Source organism: Artemia sp. Qi Xiang Cuo, chromosome 1, assembly GCF_049724085.1.
Source record: "Artemia sp. Qi Xiang Cuo chromosome 1, ASM4972408v1, whole genome shotgun sequence".
NCBI classification, from domain to species: Eukaryota; Metazoa; Arthropoda; class Branchiopoda; order Anostraca; family Artemiidae; genus Artemia; species Artemia sp. Qi Xiang Cuo.
Genome location: NC_142794.1, coordinates 36,992,089 through 37,013,666, shown reverse-complemented (window position 1 = coordinate 37,013,666; position 21,578 = coordinate 36,992,089). Strand labels below are relative to the sequence as shown.

At 34.7% G+C, this 21,578-nt stretch overlaps 1 protein-coding gene across 2 annotated transcripts in view; it reads right to left on the bottom strand.

The window, feature by feature from the left end:
* rho-5 (rhomboid-5) overlaps nt 1-21,578 on the bottom strand; it is a 349,085-nt gene that overhangs the window by 123,233 nt on the left and 204,274 nt on the right. For both annotated transcript variants that reach the window (XM_089100907.1, XM_089100993.1), the window contains exon 10: nt 20,655-20,729. In XM_089100907.1, the coding sequence (XP_088957033.1) occupies nt 20,655-20,729 (75 nt within the window). The remainder of the gene's footprint in view (nt 1-20,654; nt 20,730-21,578) is intronic.

The following is a 21,578-nucleotide window of genomic DNA, read 5'->3' as shown; positions in this document are numbered from 1 at the left end:
TAGAAACATCGAATAAATCGACCTTGGAAAAAGAGGTCATTGACCCCATTAACCACGTGTTCTCCCTAATGACTCTATGCCCTTATTTGGAGCCCCGTCAGCATTAAAAATGCTGACAGAACCACGTGGTTCTGACCCCATTACGTAATCATTCTCCCTAGGGAGGCTATGCCCATATATGGACTCCCGTCAGTATTCTATGCCCATATAAGGACTCCCGTCACGAGTATAAGATAGCTCTCTACTCACAATGTATTATTTTTTTTTCATACCCGGGCACTTTGTATCGACCGAGTACTCGTAGAAACTTCGAAAAGGGCTCATTCGATAGGAAACTGGAGTGGCTAGTGCCCTTTTTTATAGTCGAAAGTGATTGAAGGGCAACTAGCCCCCCCCCCACGCCCATCATTCCCCCAAGCACATCCAATCAAAATTTTGAGATAACCATTTTATTCAATGTAGTTTTAAGTTCTGTAAATTAGGTCTTTGAGGATGACGATCCCCTCACAGCCCTCAGGCAAGGGTTGTAAGTTGTGCCCTGGGGGCATATAAGGATTTTATAGAACGCGTTGTCGTAGAAACTTCAAAAAGGGCTCATTCGATTTCCAGATAGAAAATATATTTTTGAGGAGGACACTCCCCCCTAACCCTTGAGGCAAGGGTTTTAAGTTATGCCCTGAGGGCATATAGGAACGATGTTGGCACAATGCATTATTTATTACTTTTTTCCTTTAGAGCAGGGCACTTTGTATCGAAGAAGTTGTCGTAGAAACTTCGAAAAGGGCTCATTCAATTGGAAATTGGAGTGGCTTGTGCCCTTTTTAATAGTCGAAAGTGATTGGAAGGCACCCTTTCAACCCTTCCACGCCCACCATTTCCCAAAACACATCCAATCAAAATTTTGAGATAGCCATTTTGTTCAGCGTAGTTGATTTCCAGATACAAATTATGTTTTTGAGGAGGACATAAAAAACATAATTTTTTTTTGGGGGGGGGGGGCATATAAGGTTTTTATAGAAGGCTTTGTCGTAGAAACTTCAAAAAAAGGCTCATTCGATTGGAAATTCAAAGGGCTAGTGCCCCTTTTAATAGTAGAAAGTGATTGGAGAGCAACTAGCACCCCCTCCCCCATGCCCATCATTCCCCCAAACACATCCAATCAAATTTTGAGATAGCCATTTTGTTCCGCGGAGTTGATTCCCAGATAGAAAATATGTTTTTGAGGAGGAAAACATAGGAGTTATGCTCTGAGGGTATATAAGCCCTTATAACATATGAGGGCATATATATTATTTATTATTTTTTTTCCTTTAGAGCAGGCCGCTTCGTATCTACGAAGTTGTCGTAGAAACTTTGAAAAGGGCTCATTCAATTGGAAATTGGAGGGGCTTGTGCCCTTTTTAATAGTCGCAAGTTATTAAGGCAACTAACACCCCTTCCACGCCCACCATTTCCCGAAACACATCCAATCAAAATTTTGAGATAGCCATTTTGTTCAGGGGAGTTGATTTCCAGACAGAAATATTGTGTTTGAGGAGGACACTCCCCCACAGCCTTCAGGGCAAGGGTTGTAAGTTATGCCCTGGGGCATATACGGTTTTTATAGAAGGCGTTGTCGTAGAAACTTCAAAAGGGCTCAGTTGATTGGAAATTGAAAGGGCTAGTGCCTTTTATGATAGTTGAAAGTGTAATTTACTTAATTAACTCAAGTTTGCGTTAATCAAACTTGCTCCTAACGCAAGTTTATTGGATCAACCTATTTTTTGAGGACAGAAATTTTGAAATTTTGTTTTTGAGGAGGACACTCCCCACAGCCTTCAGGGCAAGGGTTGTAAGTTATGCCCTGGGGCATAAAAGGTTTTTATAGAAGGCGTTGTAGAAACTTCAAAAATGCTCATTCGACTGGAAATTCAAAGGGCTAGTGTCCTTTTTAATAGTCGAAAATGATTGGACGGCAACTAACCCCCCCCCCCCCCCCACGCCCATCATTCCCCCAAACACATCCAATAAAATTTTGAGATAGCCATTTTGTTCAGCGTAGTTGATTTCCAGATAGAAAATTGGTTTTTGAGAAGGAAACCCCCCTAAAACCCTCAGGGCATGGGTTTTAAGGTATTCCATGGGGGCATATAAGAGCAATATTTGTCCAATGTATTATTTATTATTCTTTTCCTTTAGAGCAGGCACTTCATATCGGCAAAGCTTTCACGGAAACTTCGAAAAGGGCTTAATCAGCTAGAGATTAGACGGTCTTGTGCCCTTTTTAATAGTCGAAAGTGATTGGAAGGCAACTAACACCCCTTCCACGCCCACCATTTCCCGAAACACATCCAATCACAATTTTGAGATAGTCATTTTATTCAGCGTACTTGATTTCCAGACAGAAATTATGATTTTTAGGAGGACACTCCACCACAGCCTTCAGGGCAAGGGTTGTAAGTTATGCCCTGGGGGCATATAAGGTTTTTATAGAAGGCGTTGTCACAAAAACTTCAAAAAAGGCTCGTTCGATTGGAAACTCAAAGGGATAGTAATGTTTTTAATAGTCGAAAGTGATTAGAGGGCAACTAACACCCCTCTCACGCCCACCTTTTCCCCAAACACATCCAATCAAAATTTTGAGATCACCATTTTATTCAACGTAGTTTTAAGTTCTGTAAATTAGGTGTTTGAGGATAACAACCCCCTCACAGCCGTCAGGGCAAGGGTTGTAAGTTATGCCCTGGGGGCATATTAGGATTTTATAGAACGCGTTGTCGTAAAAACTTCAAAAAGGGCTAATTCGATTAGAAATTGAAATAGCTAGTGCACTTTTTAATAGTCGAAAGTAATTGGAAGACAACTAATACCCCTTCCATGCCCACCATTTCCCCAAACACATCCAATCAAAATTTTGAGATAGCCATATTGTTCCATGCAGTATACAGTTTAGGAAATTATACCTTTGAGCATGACACTCCCCTCACAGTCTTCTGGGCAAGGGTTATAAGTTATGCCCTGGGGACATATAAGTTTTTATTGAAATCTTTGTCGTAGAAACTTGAAAAAGGCTCATTCGATTTGAAATTCAAAGGTCTAGTGCCCTTTCTAAAAGTCAAAAGTGATTTGAGGGCAACTAACCCCTCTTTCTCGCCCATCTTTTCCCAAAACACATCCAATCAAAATTTTTAGATAGCCATTTTGCTCAGCGTTGTTGATTTCCAGATAGAAACTATGTTTTTGGAGACTCCCCCACAGCCCTCAGGGCGAGGGCTGTAAGTTATGCCCTGGGGGCATATAAGGTTTATATAGAAAGTTGTTGTAAAAAATTTTAAAAAGGGCTCACTTGTTTGAAAATTGAAATTGCCCTTTTTAATAGTCGAAAGTGAGTGGAAACTAATTGACCCCACTGTCACGCCCATCATTCACCCAAACACATCCAATCAAAATTTTGGGATAGCCATTTTGTTCAGCGTAGTCGAAAGTTCTGGAAATCAGGTCTTTTGTGCTCTTTTTAACAGTCGATAGTGATTGGAGGGCAACTAGCCCCCCCCCCCCACGCTCATCATTCCCCCAAACAAATCCAATCAAATTTTTGAGATAGCCATTTTGTTTAACATAGTTGAAAATTCTGGAAATTAGTTCTTAGAGGATGACAACCACCCTCACAGCCCTTAGGATAAAGGTTGTAATTTATGCCTTGGGGGCATATAAGGTGTTTATAGAAAGCGTTGTCGTAGAAACTCAAAAACGGCTCATTCGATTGGAAATCGAAAGGCCTTGTGCCCTTTTTAACAGTCAAAAGTTATTGAAAGGCTTGACATTTTTATAGTAAAGATCGATGTGGGTATAATATATTATTTTATTGTTGTTGTTTAGACCAGGGCACATCGAAATCGAAGGAGTTGTCGTAGGAACTTCGAAAGGGCTCATTCGATTGAAAATAGAAAGGGCTGATGCCCTTTTTAAAAGCCGAAAGTCATTGGAGGGAAACTAATCCACCCTCCCAATCCCACCCTCCCATTTGCCTTTATGTGTAAAAACTAAATGTTGCATTAAGATTAAATAAAAATCGACTGTGTTAATGCTAATTCCCAATAAGACATCTCAGCAGTATCCCAAGAACGACTGAGGGTATTATGTTCAAACTTAGGAGCTACTTCTGCTCTTAAAATTTAACCAAAACAAAATAGCGTAAGTGTATCCAAGCTATAATAGAAAGTAAACAAATTTTTTTCCGAAAGTTTTCCATTTCAGGTCAACTAGAGGAGATATGAAACTACTGAAAAAATACACTTTACTGACAAAATACAAATGAATGTGCATTGTCAGTTTAATATACATATACTAATATTTAGTAATGAAAATGTTAATATTATTTGATTTATTAAAGTTATAAAAGTAAAAACATTTATATTTTTTTTCAGTAAATTGCAAATTATGTTCTGTCCTTGGGAAGGCATAGGGGTTTTGAGCCCAACTTATGTTAATTTCTGCTCGTTTTGAGTTTGACTATGTTATTTATTGTAATTTCTGTTCGTGTTGGGTTTCAATTATTTATCGATGCTGATTTGTGGTAGTTTTCACGCTTGGTAGACTATTTGATTTTATTTTTGCTGATTTTTTGTTTAATGGAGTTCTTTACTTTTTTTTGAAATACTTATTTTGTGAAAAAGTTTTTTTAAATAATAAATAGTAAACATAGATATACTTACATTTGAGTATGACATTTTGGCCTATCAAAATATTATATCAATGTTAGCTGTCTGTGAACTAAAAGTTGACTGGAGAGATTTCATTATAGATCAATAATTCAAGTTTTATAACAGAATAAAATGATTTTTTCATTAGTTGTGAAAGAACTGTCTTTCAAACATTTTTCTGATCTTTTTGTTGTTGACATAAAAACTCGGATCAAGAAACTAATTTAAAATTCTAGTCCAATTCAAATATCGATTTTAATTAATGTACTTTAATTTTCAATTTATTTCGTTTAAATTTTATTTATTATTATTTTTTTTTCTCTTTTTTACCAGAATGAATAAAAAACAAACATAAATTTGATAAATATGATATTACTAGAAAAATTCAGAAATAAATATGTTAATTATGATTTTAAAACTTACTTTTATTTTACTAATTAAAAATTCATGGCTTATTTAAATATCAGCTGATATTAGATATCAGATATCAGAATGTCCTAGGATGAAAGGATTAGAATAGCTTAAGAGTCTTTGACGGAAATTTAATACAAAACAGAATGAAAACAGGGGTTAATGCTAAACCCTATGATTTCTAAAAGCCAGAATATAATTATTAATTTATTGATAAAAATTCTTTTAGATGTTTTCACTTTTATAACTTTAAGAAATCGAAAATTAAGATTTTAAGGAATAAATATCGTCATATCTATAGAAAATGCATCTAATAGAAATTTTGAGATAGCCATTCTATTCAAAATAGTCTAAATATCATGTAACCTGGCTTTTGGGGTTGGAACAACCCCCACAGACAAGGGGCAAGGATTTTAAGTTATGCCCAGGGGGTATTTAAGGTTTTTATGGAAGGGATGGTTGTTTAAGTTTAGAAGAGGCTTTGTCTTTCCCCCTGAAAAAGACTATGTCAATATAAAACGAACAAAAATTAATTAAAAAAAACTTTTTCCACAAAATAAGTTTCTCAAAAAAAAAGTAAAGAACTCCTTTAAACCAAAAATGAACAAAAACAGAATCAAATAATCTACCAAGCATTCAGCTATCACAAATCAGTATCAATAAATAAATGAAACCCAAAACAAATAGAAATTAAAATAAGTCAAACTCAAAAAGAGCAGAAATTTATATGAGTAGGGTTCTAAACCCCATGCCTTCTAAAAGCTAGAATATAATTTGTATTTTACTGAAAAAAAATCAAATAAATTTACTGAAATAAATGTGTATGGTCAGTTTACTGAACAAAATCTAATCAAACAATCTAATAATGCTACAGGTTCCAAAAAGTAGTATTAATACACATATGTCATCAGAAGAAAAAAGAAGAAAAAGCAAGCCAAATTCAAAATGATCAATGAATGATCTGAATAGGGCCCTAAGTACCCCGCTTTCTAGAGGTTCTAATGTGGTTTTTACTTTAATCAAAATTTTTTTATTGTTTTCACTTCTATAACCTTCAGAAATCAAAAATTAATCAAGATTTTATGGAATAAATATCAGCATATGTACATTAAACTGACAATGCATACATTTTTCAGTAAATTTATTTGAATTTTTTTCAATTCTTTACTGAAAACGTTTGACACTAAGAGCTCAAAATCTTATTCTATGACCAAAAAAAAAAAACTAATCATAATTTATTCTATTTCTAGGAATAACCTTGAAAGCAGTGGCGTTGTTTCAGGCGGGCAATGATTTGGAGAAAAAATGATTCTATAGCCCATGCTCTTGACTTTTCGGATGGAAATCTCTCTTGCCCCCCCCAATAAATTGTTGGAGCTACATCTCAACTTGAGAGCTCCGATTCAACTTTGTAATTCCCAGTAATTTTAACATGACTGCTAATATGGTAATTGTTAACATGAGAAGAATTATTATTGTAAGTTAGTCATCTTCCGAGCTTAAATTATAACTACACGCCGACCTATGTATATATTTATAATTAGTCAAGAAAATGTGTCAAAAACGGTATTAATTTTTTTCTTTTTCATTTTAATTTTTCAATTGTGTTTTTTATTCCGCATTCACAGAACTTTCATTCAAAATTTTCAAGGGAAATACTACATTTTCGTCTAAATTACTACGGTGCAAAAAATAAGCAAAGCTAGTTTATTAGATTCGGCGCGATTTTCGTCTATAAAAGCTTAGACATTAATAATTTGATGAGTCCAAAGACAATCTATCTTTCAGAAATACTTTAATTGCTTAGGCTATTATCTATAGGTTTAGGTGTTTTCTCTTGGAAAATTCTCCAACCCCATTAAGAATACTCCCTGAGGAAAATTACCCCCCTCCCCAGTAAATATATTTAAAAAAAAAATATTTTTTTTTAAATTTAATTTTGATTTTCTTTTTAAATTCATGCCCAGGCTTAACGAAAACATGATGTAACCAAGACTTAATCTGAATAGGGTTCTAAACCCTATACTTTCTAAAAGCCAGAATATAATTTGTACTTTACTGAAAAAAATTCAAATAAATTTACTGAAAAAAATCTTCCTTGTCAGTTTAATATACATATGCTGTTTGATTTAAAAAAATCTTAATTAATGTTTGATTTCTTAAAGTTATAAAAGTGAAAACATTAAAACGATTTTTTTTAAAGAATTGCTAAATAAGAATTAAAAAGAAAAAGAATAAATTTTTTTTTCCATAGAATAAGATTTTGAGCTCTTAGTATCAAACGTTTTCAGTAAAGAACTGAAAAAACTTCAAATGAAAACACTGAAAAAATATGCATTGTCAGTTTAATGTACATCTGCTGATATTTATTCAATAAAATCTAATTAATTTTTTATTTCTTAAGGTTATAAAAGTGAAAACATTAAAAAAAAAATTTGAATAAAGTACAAATTATATTCTGGCTTTTAGTAAGCATAGGGTTTAGAACCCTACTCAGATTAATTTATGCTCGTTTTGAGTTTGATATATTTTAATTTCTGTTTGTTTTGGGTTTCATTTATTTATTGATACTGATTTGTGGTAGTTGTATGCTTGGCAGATTATTTGATTCTATTTTGTTCATTAAACTGACCATACACATTTTTTTCAGTGAATTCATTTGAATTTTTTTCAGTAAAATACAAATTATATCCTAGCTTTCAGAACGCATGGGGTTTAGAATCCTATTCATATTTTTTTCTGCTCGTTTTGAGTTTGACTTATTTTTATTTCTGCTCTTTTTGGGTTTCATTTATTTATTGATACTGATTTGTGGTAGTTGTATGCTTGGTACATAATTTGATTCTATTTTTGGTTTAATGGAGTTCTTTACTTTTTTTTGAAAAACCTATTTTGTGGAAAAGGGTTTTTTAATTAATCCTAATAAATACCTTCTGACAACTTTCAATGTACTGCGCTTCCAACTTAATACTTCTGGTACATCAATATTTGGAAATGAAACAGACAATCAACATTTTCCTATGTTATGAAGGGGACTTGTTAAAATCATTATAAATTAACATGAACATTACCAGGAGCAAATCTTCAGGAATTTTGGCCACCTCAGTCACTAGAACTTTGGCATAATGTGTCGTTTGTGTCACTTTAAGGGACATGGTACCTATTATTTTTTTTATCATTTCTCTCACTACGTTGAATCCTTCCTCTTTTAGTTAACTATCTTTTTACTCTCTTTCAATTTCTTCTTTTTATTCAATTTTATTAAGAAATATCGGTTCTTGCTAATTAAACGAAACACACTCAGAAAAGCGGTTTCATAGCCACAAAGACAAGTGACGAGTCATAGAATACATTGGATTTGTATAATTTGGGCTATATATTTGCACATTGGAGGGGGTGGGGGTTATGTTAGGTTAGGGGCGCTGTCCAAATACTTTACTCCCCCCCCCATAATTTGCAAATATATAGCCCAAATTATGTTACTATACAAACTAAAGGTTATATGAAGATTATATTTCATTAGGATTAATCCAACTTCATTTCGTTTTGTTTCGTTTAATTAACAAGTACCGAAATATCTAACTATAATTAATATTCTTCTTCTTCTTTCATTTCTAATTGTGTAAACTATATTTAACATCAGTATTTTCAGTCACTTCGTACATTCTTCTGTCCTTCCTGGTTAATTCAGCATTTCACTTCATTGCATTCGGGCCCACAATTATGCAAATAAGTTCAACTTTTAAATTATATCACATGACAACCTTGGACTTTTAACGTATTTCTTGGTATAATATATGCATGCGGTGTAGCCATAAACAGAGTAAATAAATAATAAAAAAAGGAAAAAAATTGCGAAGCCAAACTGAATAAGCGTAAATCCATTTTCTCGTTTTAGAAACGACACATTCTTTCCAATACATTACAAATTTAATTTGTGCGTTAATTAGTACATAAGAATTCAGAATTGATATAGACAACAGTAGGAAAGACAATCTGATTCCAAATATCTTAAAAAACAAAATAACAAGCATAAGAAAATCGTTCGATTTTCGTGCCTTTCGAAGAGCTAAAATCATACAAGCAAAGCCTTTGATTACAGAAGTAAGCCCTCAGAAGTTTGATGACAAAATATATAGAGGAGCTAAAATATCTAGGAGGGCTAATCAGACAAAGAGAGCGGATGTAATATGAATATATTAAAACTACAGAATGAAAACAACAGCCTGATAATAAATATGCAGCCAAAAATAACCAGTTTCAGTGCATTTTGAACTCTAGACCCGTGATTACCAACATGGGACACATGTCCCAACGGCTGGGCAGGGCAATATTTTTGTGGTTCATAGGCTGGACCCCCTTTTCGGCCAATTATACTTTAGGTAGGTGATTTTGAAAGAAATTATGTGAGTGATGTGACATTCTTCTGTATTAAAAGAGCGAAAACGAAACATGATAGTGCTGCAATGACGTCATACACTCTATAAAAGGTTTTGTATCCAGACAATATTTTTCATTAGTATAAAATATGCCGAGAGGACATACCGAAAAAAGGCACAAGTTAGGTTTGACCTTTTAAGCTTTCTTCACGTGAATACACGCAAAATTTCTAATAACAAAATTTAAAGATCACGAGGGGGGGCGGGTACCAGGATTTTATAAATGCTTAGGTGGGACACGGTTCAAAATTGGCTGGGAACCACTGCTCTAGACGAAAATAGTCGCAAACAAAGTTAAGGTGGAAATATCTTTTTTCGTTTTAAATGGTTTTTAAGACCGGCACTAATTAAAGTTCCAGACAAACAGCTTTTGTTACAGCAACCAATTTAGATAAGAGCTGTAGAGCAGAAAAATAGCAAGTCAAAGGAAATGAGATAAGCCTCTCTGAAATATTGATTAGAACGGAAAAAACTACTCTCGAAACAATGCTATTGTGGAATCCTTCAGAAAATACGAATTTTCCTGACGATCTTTTTGTTTTCAGGGAACTCATCAATCTAATAACGCATACAAAGTTACCACGCAAACAACATTATGAAAAGTCCCGAGATTCAGTTCAACGATGTAAATCATGAGAATGTACTTACACAACCCCTAATAATGTCTTCCTGTTAAAAACCTACGGTTCGGTGTTAAAGTCCTACGGTTCGAAAATGATCGAGCTCATGACCACAAATCCAGCCAGTTACTATAAAGGAATGCGGCTTCTCACAGGCTCCTCTGTAAGGCAAAGCGTATAAGACGAAGCTGGGAATAAGCTCGACGCAAACGCTATTAATAATTATTTACTAGTATTTGCATAAGCAATTCACCGATTTCCAGTGTTCCCCCCTTGTCTGTTCCATCTGAAATACGTATGATTTTCCCTCACGAAGTTGCAAAGGTTCTTGAGAGACTTGACCCCAATAATGGAATTTACCCGACATTCCAGGAAACCTGCATAAAGAAAACGTAGCCTTTCTAGCTGAGCCTCTGTCGGCCTTTTCAAACCAGTGTCTGTTGAATGCTACCTTTCCGGATGATTTAAAAAAAGCAGTCGTAACGCTAATACCTAAAGTTTCGAATCCAAAAGGGGAGAGCGTAAAAGTATCTAAAGTTTCGAACATTTTCTAAAGAAATGGTTACTAGAAGATTTCTATGATAAAAAGTCGGTCCCTGTCAGTATGGATTTATCAAAGAATCTAGATCAGTACATTATCTCATCAAAATTGTGGAAGAAGCCCTGTAGCATCTAGAAAATAAAGATGCATTTGTAGAAATATTGCAAGCAGACTTAGAAAAAGGTTTTCGACAAATCAAGCCATCCGGATATTCTTGACAAATTTTAGAGCTTTTTTAGTTCGGATAGTTTATCGTTTTTCACACGGACGGCAACAGTGTGTTAGTGCTGGTGGGGTTCAGTCGTATTTTCTTGAACTTTTCTGTGGAATACCCCAAGGTACCAAAACGGGACCCTTTTTTGTTTTTAATACGTTGTAACAAAATTGCGCCTTGGCATGAAAACAGAGCCAAGTTTGCAGATGATTTATGATTGCTGAAACTTCAGAAGCTAGAATCCATGATTAGTGTAGAACGCATAATTCGCCGTTTGGACGCTAACTGCGAAGAAAAATGGTTTTCAATTAATAGGAAAAAGTTAGCACTTATGTGAGAGTCTTGTTTTTGAAAAAAGAAGTTCCTAGTCAAAGTGATATAAATGTGTCAACTGTAGATAATATGACAATTTTAGATGTGACTTTTAATTCAAAAATGTAATGGATGGATCATATAAATAATAGTACTTAGAAGGTGAATATAGCGTTGCCTAATTCGACGATTCGGATTTAGTCGTTTTTCACTGTTGAATTTTTACAAACTGTACATTCTGAGTATTTTAGAGTATGCTTGTCCTGTGTGGCATCCGGGGCTAAGTAAAAAGCAAAGAAATAACCTTGAGAATGTGCAGGAACGAGCTATCCGTGTGATGCTAGGTCTGGAATTCACGAATTACGGTGATAGGCTTAAAATCCTAGGCCTAGAAAGACTTGATGCCAGGCGACACCAGCTTACAATGGCCTTTGAACAGAAGCTCTTGGAGTCGAGCAAGCATCGAGGCTTGCTCCCCGAACCAGCACGAACAGGGTATCAAACAGTTCGTGGTAACGAACTGTAAGTAAGGAGCGACCCGGCTCAATAGTAAGCGAAACTCTAAATAACGGGATTTTGATACCAACAGATATATCAAAAGAATCAGATTTTAATGCTGATTTCAAATATATAAGTTTCATCAAGGTTAGTTCTACCCATCAAAAGTTACACCCCTGATATAATCTGGCTGATTTTCGAAAAAAGGGGAAAAGACCCCCTAAAAGTTATAGAACCTTAATGAAAATCACCAGCAGATTCAGCTTATCAGAGAAGCTTACTGTAGAGGTTTCAATCTCCTATCTGCAAAAACGTGGAATTTGGTATTTTTCGCCACAAAAAAGATCATGGATACGTGTTTTTTTTTTTCTTTAGGGGTGATCGTATCGACCCAGTTGTCCTAGAAGATCGTGGGAGAGCTCATTGGAACGGAAATTAAAAGTTCTAGTGCCTTTTTTAAGTTACCAAAAAATGGACGGCACCTAGGCCCCCTCTCACGCTCATACTTTCCCAAAGTCACCCGATCAAAATTTTGAGATATCCATTTTGTTCAGCATGGTCAATGGTATTATCAGCATGGTATTATATTTTGTGTCTCCTTTAACTCATGTTATTTGACATAATAAATTCGTATCGTATCATAAAAACGCATATCTGCAGCATTCTATCTCGTCTAAAGACAGATAGCTAAAGGTAAAACACGTATCGGTCATGTGCGCCCTACATCGCCTGGAGCTCCTGGGTTCGTTGCAAGTGTAATATGAAATTGCAATGCAAAAAAAAATCCGATTTTCGTTTATGAAATTATCAAGTTGAACACTATCAGAAAATCTAATGCAATACAAACAAGAATTTCTTGCATTGGAGAAGAACACGACGCCAGTACCTGTTTTGGTAGAATCTTTTTAACGAATCTCAACAATCTTCTTGGTGGTTACCATTCAACTAAGCCTAAACAACCAACATTAAAGAGTAAAAAAAACTTCACCTAAATTATCACACTAGGTGGGCACATCCTACCTTCTGGCAAAAACGGGCCTAAACAACTCAAAAATAGCTGGAGAACATATGTCACTGAATTTTCAAGCATGAAAACACACATGCATGTCTTCTCCACAAGTATCAGAAATATTTGACTCCCAAAATAATCTAGTAACATAATCAGTAAGAACACAATATAAAATCATTCGACATTTTTTTTTACATATCTCGAGAGACTCGGTTTTCTCTAAAAAGAAAGGTTTTTCTTTTCAGAATAAAAACGTATAACCTATACGACACAAATAACACACAAAATGAGTAACACGTAAGGCAAAATACCGGAAAATTCTCTACGAGCTTTACAGCCAAAACCATTAGGATGACAATTTGGATTCAGGTACAACAAACGACTTCAAACAGTCCCAACAACATCCAAAATATATTTCTATTTGAAGATACTGAGTGGAAACAATACCAATTATGTGTGAACTTCACTTAATTGATACAGAATTAAGTGAATGAAATATACTACAGAAGATGTTCAAAATACAGAAGATGCATGATATTGTTCAAAATATTCTTTAAAGTGACCACTACTTCCACATTCTCGGCTTTTTGTATACCCTATCCCTGCTTGCTAAAGCTTAAAAATGAGTAACTGGCATATTTCATGCGTTGGCGCTACGCAGATTTTTAAAAAAAGAAGCCAAATTGAAGATCGAATTTCGAAGACCGAAACTAAGAAACACGAAAAAATTAGATGGTTCTTTATCCCACGAAAAAAGACATTTTCTGGGAATCCCGTGAAAGGGAGTCCAGGGTGCAGATTCACTGTTTTATTATTATTAATTTAAAAAAAAAACTTCCCGAAAAAGAAGTTTTTCAAAGAAAAGTAAAGGCCATATTAAACTTAAGATCAGCAGATACAAATACCTGTTAAAATTCAAACTAAAAAAGACCAGGAATTACTATTAAAGAATAAATGAAACCCAAAACAAAAAGAAATTAAAATAAACAATCATAGCAAAAAAACATACAACAAGTAATATTATCAATGAATAAATAAATCTTAAAGCGAGTAGCCTAATGCTTAAATTGAATATGCAAATCGATCTTAAAACAAAATAAAAATATTATGCTATTGAAGTATAAATAAAACCCAAAACGAACAGAAACTAAATAAACAATCAATGCAAACAAACATACAATAGATACTAATTAAAATGGATAAATAAATCTTAAAACGATTGAACCTAAATTGAATATGCAAATCAAGCTTGAAACGAACACAAATCACCACAAACAAGAGTTTGGGTATGACCTCCTTCTCTCACTGTAAAAGTCTAAAACCTATTGCGTGCTCTTTGAACTATTTTTAACAAAATGGCTATCTCAAAATTGTTATCGAATGCATTTGGGGTAAAAGGAGCGGGAAGCATACTTGCTCTCTCATCTCTTTTCACTATTAAAACTGAACTAGAACTTTCAATCTCCAATCAAATGAACCCTCTGTGAAGTTATACATAAAATCCTTCTATAACAGCTATATATGCCCCCCCCCCCGGGCATAACTTACAGCGCCTACCCCAGGCCCTGAAGGATCGGGTCGACCCCGGAGTTTTCGTTATATGATCTTTGAACGATTTTGAAAAAAATGGCTCTCTCAAAGCTCTTATCGGAAGGGTTTTAGGAAAATAGAGCGTGAGGGGGGGGGGGGCTAGTTGCCCTCCAATCTCTTGACTCTTAAAAAGTGAACTAGAAATTTCAATTTCCAATTAAATGAGCCCTCTTTGGATTTTATACGAGCATCCCTTCCATAAGAACCGTACATGCCCCTAAGGCATAACTTACAACTTCTGCCCCCGGGCCCTGGGAATTGTGTCGACACCAGTGTTTTTGTTATATGATCTTTAAAATATTTAAAAAAAACGGCTATCTTATAATTTTTATCGGATGTATTTGGGAAAAAAGGGCGTGGTGGGGGGGGGGGCTGGTTACCCTCCGATCTCTTTTAACACTTAAAAATTGAACTAGAAATGTCAATTTCCAATCAAATGAGCCCTCTCTGAAGTTTATACGAGCATCCCTTCCATCCCAACCATATATGCCCCCAGAGCATTACTTACAACGCCTGCCCCCGGGCCCAGGAGGCTTAACTTACTGCGCATGCCCTCGGGCCCTGTGGGATTGTGTCGTTCCCAGAGTTTTCTTTATATGATCTTTGAACTATTTTGAAAAAATGGCTAACTTAAAGTTCTTATCGGTAGGTTTGAAAAAAAAGGACGTGGAGGGGGGCCTAGTTCCCCTCCAATCTATTTTGACTTTTAAAAAGTGAACTAAAACTTTCAATTCCCAACCAAATGAGCCCTCTTTGAAGTTTATACGGGCATCTCTTCCATAAGAGCCATATATGCCCCCGGGGCATAACTTACAACGCCTGCCCTAGGGCCCTGGGGGCTTGTGTCGATCCTAGAGTTTTTGTTAAATGATCTTTGAACTATTTGTAACAAATTGGCTATCTCATAATTTTTATCGGATGCATTTGGGAAAACCGGCGTAAGAGGGAGGGAGGGCAGGTTACCCTCCAATCTCTTTTAGCACTTAAAAACCGAACTAAAACTTTCAATTTCTAATCAAATGAGCCCTCTCTGAAGTTTATACGAGCCTCCCTTCCATAAGAACCATATATGCCCCCAGAGCATTACTTACAACGCCTGCCCCCGGGCCCTGGGGGCTTAACTTACAATGCATGCCCTCGGGCCCTGGGGGGTTGTGTCGACCCCGGAGTTTTCTTTATATGATCTTTGAACTATTTTAAAAAAATGGCTATCTCAAAGTTCTTATCAGATGGGTTTGAAGAAAAAAGGGCATGGAGGGGGAGAGCTAGTTTCCCTCCGATCTCTATTGACTCTTAAAAAGTGAACAAGAACTTTCAATTTCCAATCAAATGAGCCCTCTTTGAAGTTTATACGAGCATCTCTTCCATGAGAACCATACATGCCCACAGGGCATAACTTAACACGCCTGCCCTCGGGCCCGGGGGACTGTGTCGACATAGGAGTTTTTGTTATAACAAAAGAACTTTTTTTTTTAACAAAATGGCTATCTCAAAATTTTTATCTGATGCAATTAGGAAAAATAGCTTGGGGGGGGGGCTAATTGCCCTCCGATGTCTTTTGCTTCTAAAAAGTGAACTAGATCTTTTAATTTCCAATCAAATGAGCTCTCTCTGAAGTTTTTACGAGCATCCCTTATATAAGGACCATATTTGCCCCCACGGCATAACTTACAACGCCTGCCCTCGGGCCCTGGGGGCTTATATCGACCCCAGAGTTTTTGTTATATGATCTTTGAATTTTTTTTAACAAAATGGCTACCTCAAAATTATTATCGGATGTATCTGGGAGAAAAAGGGGGTGGGGGAGGGCTAGTTACCCTCTGATCACTATTAACTCTTAAAAAGCACTAGAAATTTCAATTTCCAATCTAATCAGCCTCCTCTGAAGTTTATACGACAACCCCTTCCATATGAAGTGCCTCTGGGAAAAAAAAATAATAATAATAAAATTTTGGAGTCGTATGGACTTCACTATAGGCAACGCTATAGCATTGCCTCTGATTATTATTAAATAAAAAACAAGTTTTTTAAACTGAAAGTAAGGAGCGACATTAAAACTTAAAGCGAACAGAAATTATTCCGTAAATGAAAGGGGCTATCTGCAAACTAACTTACGTAACGAACTTCTATATTCGTATATTTTTCTTCTGGCAAAAAATACAAAGTTGCAGATTTTTGCAGATATGAGCTTGAAACCTATGTAATAGGGTTTTCTAATACGCTGAATCTGACGGTGTGATTTTCATTAAATTTCTTTCACTTGTAGAGGATGTTTCCCCCCTCTATAAAAAATCAGGTAAATTTTCTCAGGCTCATAGCCTTTGATGAGTAATACCAAACTTAATAAAATTTATATATTTAGAATCAGCATTATAAGCCCATTCTTTTGATACATTTATTGACATCAAAATTCCATTTTTAAAAGTTTCGATTACTATTGAGCCGTATCGCTTTTTTTTTTTTGTTATTGTTTTTTTTTATTAGGTATATGTTATTACGTATATAAGGGGGTTCTTCCCTTAGTTAATACCACGCTATTTACTTTAAAATTAAAAAAAATATTTAATTCAAACACCCCTTAATCACAAAGGCCTTTTAAATAGAATAGATAGCTCTTTTGAAAGCACTAAAAAAAAACTGTGCTGCGACGCGTGAGGCAAGGACTGTGAGCAGGACCCCCTCATGTAAGTAATAATTTACTGTTATTTCTATTTATAATGTTGCTTTTTACTTTTAGCTCAAAAAACTTGTTTTTTTTTAAATTTAATTACTGATCTTTTTTAAATAATGATAGGAAATCCGGCGCCCCTTCATAGAAATGTCCCTTACCCCAAAGAAACATCATCCACGGAAAGACTCTCCTTAGTAACCCCCTCCTCCAGCCCCCCCCCCATAAAAAAAATCCTTCCTGTAAATGTCTGTATACTTCCCAATAACCAATACAATATGTAAGCAATGGGCAAAGTTCATAACTTGCAGCCCTTCCCCTGGGAACTGTGGGGAATTAAGTCATCCTAAAAGCCATATTTTTTAGATTTTCGACTATGCAGAACAAAATGGCTATCTCAAAATTTTAATTGGGTGACTTTGAGAAAAAATGAGCGTGGGAGGGGGCCTAGTTGCCTTCCATTTTTTTTGGTCACTTAAAAAGAGCACTACAACTTTTAATTTCCATTTTAATGAGCCCTCCTACGATATTCTAGGACCACTGGGTCAATACGATTACCCCTGGGAAAAAAAAAAATAAATAAAAAAAAATAAACACGCATCCGTGATCTTTCTTATGGCAAAAAATGGAAAATTCCACATTTTTGTAGATAGGAGCTTGAAACTTCTATAGCAGGGTTTTCTGATACGCTGAATATGATGGTGTGATTTTCATTAAGGTTCTATAACTTTTAGGGGGTCTTTCCCCCTTTTTTCGAAAATCAGTCAAATTTTCTCAGGCGCGTAACTTTTGATGGGTAAGATTAAACTTGATGAAACTTATATATTTGAAATCACAATTAAAATCTGATTCTTTTGAAGTATCTATTGGTATCAAAATTCCGTTTTTTAGAGTTTCGGTTACCATTGAGCCGGGTCGCTCCTTACTTACAGTTCGTTACCACGAACTGTTTGATTTTTTATAATTATATTATATCCTATTATATTCACTTATAATTGTATTTTATTGTTGGATATCATAGCATGTCATCCATTTTATGGACGACGCCGGATTTTAGGCTATTAAGAAAAAAATAAAATAAAACCATATCTACTAACTGTTTTGTGTATATGGAAAACAATGCATTCTTAGCATAAACAAAACAGTGAAGAACTAAAGGGAAATCGGACTTAGAAAACAAAACAAGGTAAAAGAAATACCAAAGACCTAAAACAAATAACAAAATACAAGCAAAGCGAAGATACCGTAACTGAATTCAATTAACAAGTCAACACAACAATGACGATCGATTTATTAATTCAGTTTTGAAATTATCCGTAGGCTCGTATGGCATTTCTTTACCCTGGGTTAATCATCATTGTTATAACAATTTTTTTTTTTAATGGAGTCAACTTGTTTATTATCAACTGATTCATTTTTCAAAATATACAAGCCGAGTCAGTATATAGGCTTAACGTATATGTTTAATTCCCTTAAGAAGGGTTTTCACCTTCGGCAAAAGAGTATTCATATACTACAAGGCTCTATTCTGGGTCCTTCGTATTTCTAATATTTATTAATGACCTTCTTGGTTGTTTATAGGTAAACTATGTTATTTGCAGAAGATGAAGAATTAAAGGAGAATCGCCTACAGCACAAATAGGAAATAGTATCAATCGCTTGTTTTCAGCCAATTTAAGATATTGCGGTGGTCCTTAAGAGCTATTAATATATAAATATTCATGAAAATGATATTGGGAATCATGCAATCAAAATAATTGCCTCATATCGCTATCTCAAGGTTCAAGGTTTAATTTTAAAATATCTGTACAAAATAGACATAAATACAGGGTAAACGCCGGAGACACAAGGTCGAATGACAAAAATCTAAGAATTATTATCGATAAATAAACCTGTTTTTAAATTTATATTAACCAACTAAGAGTAAAATTATGACAAAATCTAATTATAACAAATTTGTGTTATATGTTAAATTACATAATATATAATAAATAATATATGAATATATAATATATGAAAAATATATTATACTATTATATTATTATATTTTGCCCTTTACTAGGAAACTACTTTCATAAATGAAATGATCTTCTGGATGCTTCAGAAATATTCTTCGGATATTTTGAATTTGAGGCAGATAGGAAAAGTGAAGGGTCCGGTATGGTACTTAATTATCCAGTCGCCTAATAAACACTCAATTGAATCGTTGATATTAGTTCCAGGTAATGACTTCCCATGCAAATCAATTTATTAAAACTTCCTGCAACTACAACCAAGAGATCAAGATGTTCAATCAAATATATTATCCCTAATGTTTCCAATAAGCATAACCTCGGAGATAGATTTGAGAAAAGAAAGAAATTATAAAACATGATGAAAGAAACACCGAAAGAAATTGAGTATGATGAAAGAAATTAAATTGCTGTTTATTTGTATGGTGATTTAACTGACTGTCCTAAGGTAGGTATTGTGGCACCTTTTAATGTGGCCTTTTGTTCATTTTGATTTTCAGTAGAACTGTTTTTGAATTTATTTAGGAAATTTTATTTCCAGCCCTGAGAGTAACCCTAACGTGCAGAAGTTCCCCCTCTTATCCGTTCCCATAATCTTTACACGAGACTTCAATCAGACCATAAGTATGCACTAGCAGCAGAGAAATAGTGCAATCCCCTCTTCCAGGCTAACACGTCCGATGCTGGATATAAGGATTGTAATATATGACGAGGATTGTATCTAATGATTGTATATATGCTGGTATAAGGGTTCCTAATGGTATATATGTAAATATATAAATATATATAAAAAGGTAAAGAATACGGCATTAGACTTTACAGTCCCTACCCGCGGTTTCTTGGCCCTTCAGCCAGGAGGTGCAACGGGGGGTTGGGGCCCAACCATCCTGTGCTTTCGCACACCCTTCCTGTTTACCTTCTCCAGATTACTCCAGGTACCTATTTAGAGCTGGGTCGACTCTGGCTGAGCTTACAGAGTCACGCCACTGACCCCCGTCCCAAACCAAGTTATTGGATACACTAGGATTCGAAACCTCTTCCTCTCGGACAAAGAATCTAAATCCAGCGCACCATTCCGCTCGGCTAAATATATATATACTACACACACACACACACACACACACACACACACATATATATATATATATATATATATATATATATATATATATATATATATATATATATATATATATATATATATATATATATATATATATATATATATATATATATATATATATATATATATATATATATATATATATATATATATATATATATATATATATATATATATATATATATATATATATATATATATATATATATATATATATATCGTCTAACTATATCCTGTATTTAGAATATTTGCACTCTGTCAGCATTAGCATTATTACTAGTTTAAATTAATGGTGTCAATGTACAGAAATATAGAGGGCAATTTTTCAATGGAAATGCCCTCCAAAAAGGGTAGTTTTCAAAATCTAGTGGAGTGGGCAAGCAAAAACTTTGTTTTTTGAAAGAGGGAGGAGATGGCAAACTCTTTCGAAACCCCTACCCCAATTGATACCTCTGTTAAAATACTATTAAACCAATCATGAATATATAGCAACTTTAAATAGAGTAATACGCTATTTTTTAAACTTTGGACTTACCACTCTTGGACCAAGCCATAAGTTTTGAGGCTCATAGTAATCCACAGTTTCTAGAGATAAAGACTTCACCATCACCTGAAAATGAGATAACGTTAGATTGATATTAAAGCATCAAAGATTCGAAAGGAGTAAAAAAACACGAAGGGCAACAAAAGAAGGTTTGCTACTCCTCGTAATCCGAATGATTACAAACTTAGAAAATTTCCCCCGCTAAAAATTCCCCTACATACAAAATTGAGCAGCCACAAAGAAAGTACAAAATGGGTACCTCTAAATACCGATCAGATGTCCTAAAGGGTAAAAAAAGGACCAGATGCATGATCGTTAATGAAACTTAACAAGTCTTTAACAGTTAAAGCAAAAAAATGAATGGAATCAAACAGTTTATCACATTTTCTGAGTGAAAATGCGAAAATTGACAGAAATTCTTATTCAAAACAAACAAGCAATAGTTTAAGTAAACAAAGATTAAAAAACCAAAGAAACGAAAATCAAAAATGGATCAACGAAAAAGGTCAACGAAAATAGTGGAAGAATTAAGAAGAATATTTCGTGAGGTCAACCGCTTCCCTTCTTCGGCGGTATAGGAGAAAGTCTCAAGAAAATATGTTCACATTTTCTGAGTGAAAATGCGAAGGAAACAAACCAAATAAATAAATAAACACATAAACAGACAACGCGGAAAGAAAAAAGAAATAAAAGCCAAATAGGAAGAATAAAAAAATATACTAAATGGAAAGACAAAAACTGACAGAACAAAAAAGGATTAGACAACAAGTCCCAAAAGCTCATTCAATTTTTATCTAAAGGCCCAATGAGGCTTAGAAAATTAGGCCACTAAAACGTACTCCTTTAGGCATTTACCCCCCCCCCCACCATCCCTTCACAACGACATACCTCCCCTCTTTAATAATATATCAATGA